The 6,864-nt window shown below is 39.8% G+C and overlaps 1 protein-coding gene across 1 annotated transcript in view; it reads left to right on the forward strand.

Annotated features, from left to right (window-relative positions):
• The window catches only part of LOC109864492 (chemokine-like protein TAFA-2), a 62,575-nt gene extending 57,928 nt beyond the window's left edge, over positions 1 to 4,647 (forward strand). The window contains exons 5-6 of the mRNA XM_020452331.2: positions 837 to 893; positions 3,413 to 4,647. Of these exons, the coding sequence (XP_020307920.2) occupies positions 837 to 866 (30 nt within the window). The 3' untranslated portion in view covers positions 867 to 893; positions 3,413 to 4,647. The remainder of the gene's footprint in view (positions 1 to 836; positions 894 to 3,412) is intronic.
• Positions 4,648 to 6,864: the final 2,217 nt, after the last annotated feature.

Consider the following 6,864-nt stretch of genomic DNA (forward strand, 5'->3'; position numbering starts at 1 on the left):
AAAAGAAGGGTCAACACTGCAAATATTGACTCTTTACATCAACTTCATGTAATTGTCAATAAAAGCCTTTGACACTTATGAAATGCTTGTAATTATACTATAGTATTCCATAGTAACAGCTGAGAAAATTTTGAAAGACACTGAAGCAGCAAACTTAGTGGAAATTAACATCTGTGTCATTCTCAAAACTTTTGGCCATGACTGTACAGAGTACCAACATAGTAGGGGTCATAGTAGTCCTCATAGTAGCCAAGTACAGTCAACATCAGTTTAAAAAGACACCTATATGTTTCTCAACCTATTGACCTTGCCTATTTGTATCATTGGTCAAGGTCAAACGGTTTAGTCTGAAATTACAGCACTCTGCCGTGCCATTGCTAAAACTGTCTCATGTTTGCAGTCACTACTGGGACCCTGGGGGCCTATATCTGAGGGGCCGACATGTCTCCTTAGCACGATCAGAGCCATTTTGAGGACCGAAACGTGCAAATTACTCACTCCAATTACTTCCTTTTAACACTGTAACCCGATGCCCATATCCTTCCCTGGGTTATGACGACCCCTAGACTTGAGTTCTGCCTCCTTCCATGTACTTAATTATTTAAACTGGCCACACCACACCTGTCTGGAGCCTGTAATTATCGATCCGGGGATTAGTCGGGACCTCAAAATGGAATGGGGTTTATTTGGTGGACAGTGTTGCTGCAGCAGTATTGATGGATTGATCAACCATAATAACCTCACCCACATGTTAATTTCGCTTGGGATGAAATTTAAAACTAATCTCTTCACTTCCTCTTTTTCCCCTGTCTTTGTTAACACGGAACGCCGGAAAGATCTCATCGGACAGGGATCAGCTCTGGTAACCCTTGATGCCACGGAACCGAATCAAGGTGATGCAATCTTGTTAGATGAATTTTATTGAATTGGACCAATATCAACGTTAATCTTCATTGTTTTCTGAATTCAGACTATAGCATTTAATGCAAGTATTGAATATTACAGTTGAAACATTATCTGCATCCTACTGTGTCAAGTGCTGGTGAGAATCAACAAACAAACCATTTCCATTAGTTTGAACATTTGCTTAATGAGGAAATAAGATTTACACCATGCTCCTTAATTGTACTTATTAGGATGCAAGTAATGACTATTCATGGATCATTTATGGTTTAAATAGATAAATTCAACAAAACAGCTGGGGAGAGTGTTCTAATTGCTTTACCTGCCATCCTAGATCCTAGATACATCTTTTAGAAGATGGAAAATACATTCCTTCCCCATAATGTGATTATTTCATCTCAATAAAATTGCCTTACATTAAAATGGAAGCGTATTTCCATCTACTCGCTAATGTGCTTCCCTGCCACGGGCAAAACCTATTGAGAATGCAGGAGAATGAACAGGAGAATGATTATCTAGCATAACATGTCCAAATAACCCATTTAGCCATTATAGATTGGAAAATGATAATTGTACAATGAATAATGAGCCGAGCCAGGTTGGGTATCTTTCTGTTACAGATTTCATGAGTCACCCGTTGACCCATGCAGCTATAGGCCTGTTTCGCTCATTGTTTTCACTCAGCCTTAGGTTTAACACAATGTATGTGATTGAATATGATTCAGAAAGAGATTGTGAGTTAAATGTTTTAAAAGCAGCCTGAAAAACCTTCGGAAGGTGCCACATTCCTATTTAATTCCTCCTGTCTTCTGTTGATGATCTCAGTCGATGCATTCATTTTCCCCTTCTGCGACTACTGAGATGCCGTTAGATCTGTCTCGTGTTGGCTCCTTTCTCTGCTGACAAAAACCGGTGCCTGCTCTTTGTCTTTGTAGCATGGAATCATTCTCAAATTAGTACCACATTAATCACAGTGACAGCTCGGAAATGTAAATGGCTCGTTGAGGGGGAGATTTTATTGCAATATGAACGACAAGAAGGCGCTCTCTCCTTACACATATGAAAGTGGCGTAATGCTAACCTAAATATCTGTAGAATTTACTGAGTGTGTTTGATATGATTATGAGAGATTTTTTAATATGAAGTTAGGCAATGTCTGGGGGTTGTCACAATTTTTTCCCCACTATATTTTAAGCTAATTTATTCATAGACAGAGAATACAGTGTATTCGGACAAATTAAAACGGGCCTGTCCACAGTCAAATAGCTGATTGGTGAATTAGCTAAATTAGTCTGTCAAAGGTGCCTGTTTTCTTTGCAAAGTTCAGCAGTAAAAATGTAGCTTGACAACTCCCGTGGCAGCTTCCCTCAGCTGTCAGACTGGCCTAGTCGGTAGACAGTCTGCAGGAATCGATAGTGGAACGTCGTTATGAAGGTGTTATGGGTGTTCCTCGCAAGGCACGTTTCTTAAGCCCTTTCCGGAATGTACTTTTGCCTGAGCCGAGGAGCTGTCAGTCAGGGCCGGAGCTTCATGACGGGCAATTTAATCTTGTGAGGGTCCGAAGTGCTGAGAGTATCTGACAGCATTAAACGAGGGGAGGCAGAAAACCTCAGTCTGTACGGTAAGGCAAATTCTATCCACACAAGTCCTCAAGATAAAAACACCATCCCTGTCAGGATAGGCCAGAATCTGATATGGAATGTGGAGCAGGAAAAATTTCAATGACAACTTAGCCTAAACTGCAAAACATATTCTCTGTTTCAATTTTCTTCAAGGAATTTCCTCCCCCTGAGTGTAGCCTACCACTACAAATAATTTCCCAGCACAGATGGGGAAAGGCATTTAGTTGGAAAAGCACATATTTATCCAGGGGAAATCACTTCTGCCTTTCAAATCTTGATTTAGTATTATGCTTATCATTATTGTTTTACCCCTATCTGGAAAAAGAAGTGGACAAAATCGTGTGTGACTTGTGCAGCCAGTGTGACAGAGGTAATTTCAGTGGCTGAGAACGCTAATGAGTTTGCTTTGTTTGTTGACCACTGTGAGTGAAGACGCTAATATCTCCTGATAGCTTTCCTTTGCTCACTTTATTGCCTTTTCTCATTAAAACTAGCAAAGAAAACCAACCACCTAATTCATACAAGATTAGGTCATGAGATTAAGAATTGTAAACTTCTAAAAAAAAATTGTAATTTCATAATGAACCGTAAGCTTTCGATGCAAAAGGCCTTGTGATTACTTTGCACCACATTACCTCAAGTTGACTCTGTAGTCACTAAGGACTGAATGTAAGAACACCGTTTTTTTTCCTGAAGAAACAATGCATTTTGAATGAATCTGTTCATTAACCTTTATGTCTACACTTCAAAGACACTCTTTAGAATCCTTTTCTAACTCAACAACTGGGTGGTGAAAACACTGACGTTGGCTGTATTGCACATACTGTATTAATTGTGAGATGGAATCTGGATGGCCTGATGTTCATGGAAATGTGTTTGTGTTACAGGTGGATCAATAAATGTTACTGGGTCTTTACCTGTGGAATACCATCATGGACTCAAGAACATTGCAGCGACCCTTTTTGTAAATAGAGACTCCCTCTATTGGAGACTATACTATGAATCTTCTGGAAGAATTACAAGCACAGGGTAACAAAGGACATCTGGATGAGAAGAGTGGACACTACTAAATGATTGCTCAGTAGAGGGGACCTTAATTTTGAAAAGCCCAGACATGACTATCACTACATTGGGCATCAGGATGTCTTTTTATTCTCTAACATTGTTCTGCTTATAGTGGATTACAATGGTGCATTTTGCCTAAACATTATTTGTAAAGTGATCGTTTTTTTCCCCTTAGAATGCATTGTGCATCATTACTGTAACAGAGTATCATCAATATCAAGAATTTCCCCAATGAATATTAGGGATGAGTCGAATTCGATCCAGTTTTTAACAATCAAATGGTGGTCAGAAAATGGGAAGAAGAAGAAATATAAAATTGGTGAACCTTATTGTATTGAGCCAATCATTGAACATGCAGGGTGATTTTCAAAGATACAAAAAAGGCACAGGTACTGGAATTGGCGTATGTACACCTCCATATTTCTTAAATGGGTGGCCATTATTATGGGTGGCCATTCTCGATGGTGCTGCGTGCAGGGAACATGGCTTATTCAAAAGAGAGTTGCAACCAATGACCAACCAATGGCAAGTGAGAGAATGTGATGTATCCAAGGAGAAATACATGTAGACTACTGATGTATAGGGCAGACTACAATGTAGCACCAAAACTGAAAACTGAAGTTCATGTTTGATTTGCATGTTTTATTCCAAGGGTATTATCTTTCATTTGGGGCACTAGGTACATACTTTTGAAAATGTACACATTTAATGAATGTGGTGCGCAAATGAGTTACCCCTCGTGTGCTTAGCTTTTGCTTAGGTTCTTTTGAAAATCATCCTGTCAACTGCCAGTGGATCCAGTTAGTTTGTTTATGTTGCACAATGCTGAGGCTCAGATTCGAATGTCCATGTAAAGTTTATGTTAATGTATGCAAGCTAAAAGGCATTCATTCTACAATACTGGCTATAGTCCATGGGGTTGGTAGGGGCCGGTTAAGTACTTTTTAAAATTAATTTCTGATTCGCTGATAACTTTTCAGCAGGTCTCTGACGCTTCCTTCATCTGTGCAAGTGCTAACATCTTCGAATAATAAACTGTGGTTGTGTCTTAACTTAACGCTTGTCATGTGACCCTTAACCTCCTCAGGTGTAGGAAGAAGAAACCAGAGATTGACTCTGTTTAGCTAAGCTTCACACAGTGTAGGCTACAATATGAAGCTGATAAGGCTTCATAATGATTATGTATCAGTCCTTAGATTATCTCTATTGTGGAATGGAACATTGATTCCTTTCAGATTCCTCTTTATGTGCTATTCCACAACACATAGTATACAAAAAACAAATATGTACACACACACACAGTCTTGTACAGCTAACCAATTTAGTCACATTCAAAACTCTACTTTCCCTAACCCCTAAACCTAACTCTAACCTAAACCTAACCTTAACTCTAGCCTTAAACCTAAAACTAACCCTAGCTCCTAACCCTAAACCTAACTCTAACCTGTACCCTTAACTCTAGCCTTAACCCAAAAAGCTAACCTTAACCCTAAAACTAACCCTAGCTCCTAACCCTAAACCTAATTCTAACCTGAACCCTAAACCCCCAAGAAATAGCATTTCACCTTGTGGGGATGAACAAAATGTCCCCAGTTGGTCAAAATGTTTGTTTGTTTAGTATTTTTGTGGGGTCTTCTGGTCCCAACTAGAATAGTTAAACACATACGCACACACACTTTGAAAATTTACATTTAAAGATTATTAGCCATGACATGATAAAAACATAGCAAACGACAAATCCTAAATTGGTACTGTATGGGACATTTTCAACCATTATGAATGCAAAGCCCACAACCCCCCCCCCCCCCCCCCCCGCCCTAATGAATACCATTGTTTGCCTTTCATGAGCAGACAAACAATGATGTCACCAGAGTAAATACATCACACCGAGAGAGGAGCTAATGAAATCTAGGGGTTATTGAGTTCCAAGAACATGACAGCCAGGAGAGAAAAAACCTTCATAAAATCACAACTGAAAAGGCATGGAACTGCGAGAATAATACCAGTAAATGAGTGGCGTACTGGCATAATGTCAACATAATAATAATGCTTTTCTTGAAGCTCTTTAAATGTGTATTTCCAGTGCAGTAATTCTATGGGTGTATAGTTGCTTTGGGGCAATATAATATAGAAAAACAGCATGTTCACTTAGATTGTCAGTTGTATGGAAAGGACTAGGCTCAAAACAGTAAGCTACTTATTTTGTTTTCTTAGGACATGGCAATGTGGATTCATTACTGTACTCTAGTCTACTTGACGAAGGTACGATGTACGGTAAGGTTCAAGGAGGTGCCTCATGTTTATATAGTTCATTTGGCTCCTCTTCAGATTGTCATGGACACATGTTTTATTCTTGTACAATCCTTGTACGATTGACTCATATCTCCCAGCATCCTCAATGCCCTCTCTTACTGAACCACTGAGGTTTCTTTGCAACGCACCGCTTCCGACGATGTCAAACACCACCGTCTTGAATGACATGGCTTCCCAAGCCTGCTAACACGCTCCCACTCTGCTGCCCCGAGCGTCTCAGTTTGTCATGTTTTGCGGAGTCCTCTTAGACGAGCAAGTGCTTCCTTTAAACACAGAGCTTCACCTTCGATTACAAAGGGTGCCCCATTCAGAACAACACATGTTCTCCACCATCAGAAGGCCATGACACCCCGCAAGCCTCAGAGCGTTAAAACAGGTTGACATTTTAACAACCCTCACAGATTCTCTGCCGCTTTCTGACACGTCTCAATGCTGTGATGGGTAAGGTGAGGGAGGTGGTGGAGTTAGCAATGACAGAGAGAACAGTGAGCAGAACTTAGACGCTCTCTCTCTCTATGCTTCTTGATTCAAATGAGGTAAAGGCATTTGTCTCGTTCTTTTTTTTCCACTGCTGCCATTATAAGTGCACATCAAAGGAAACCCGTTCCTCTCACCATATGCTGTATAGTTTCATAATCTTACGTGGGTTTTGTAATTAAATGCTCTGCCAGGGGAATGGAGCTTGTCGATTCTCTGGGAAAGGAAAATTTCATTAAAGAAGCTCAGTGTAAAACATTGGTGATGCTATCGCCAGCTTTGTACTTTTATTTAATTTTATAGTTTTGCATAACCAAAAGACTTGTCAGGCTTACAAGTTGGAAAAAGTATAGATATGGAATGAATCGTTCTAATCATTTTAAGACAGGGAATGTTGATAGCCTATTGATGTTTTTCCTAAACTTTCCTCAGGCTTGCAGATATGTGTTTCAGCGTGGACTAGGAGAAGAGACAACATGGGTAG

This window comes from Oncorhynchus kisutch, linkage group LG19 (assembly GCF_002021735.2).
Source record: "Oncorhynchus kisutch isolate 150728-3 linkage group LG19, Okis_V2, whole genome shotgun sequence".
Taxonomy (NCBI): Eukaryota; Metazoa; Chordata; class Actinopteri; order Salmoniformes; family Salmonidae; genus Oncorhynchus; species Oncorhynchus kisutch.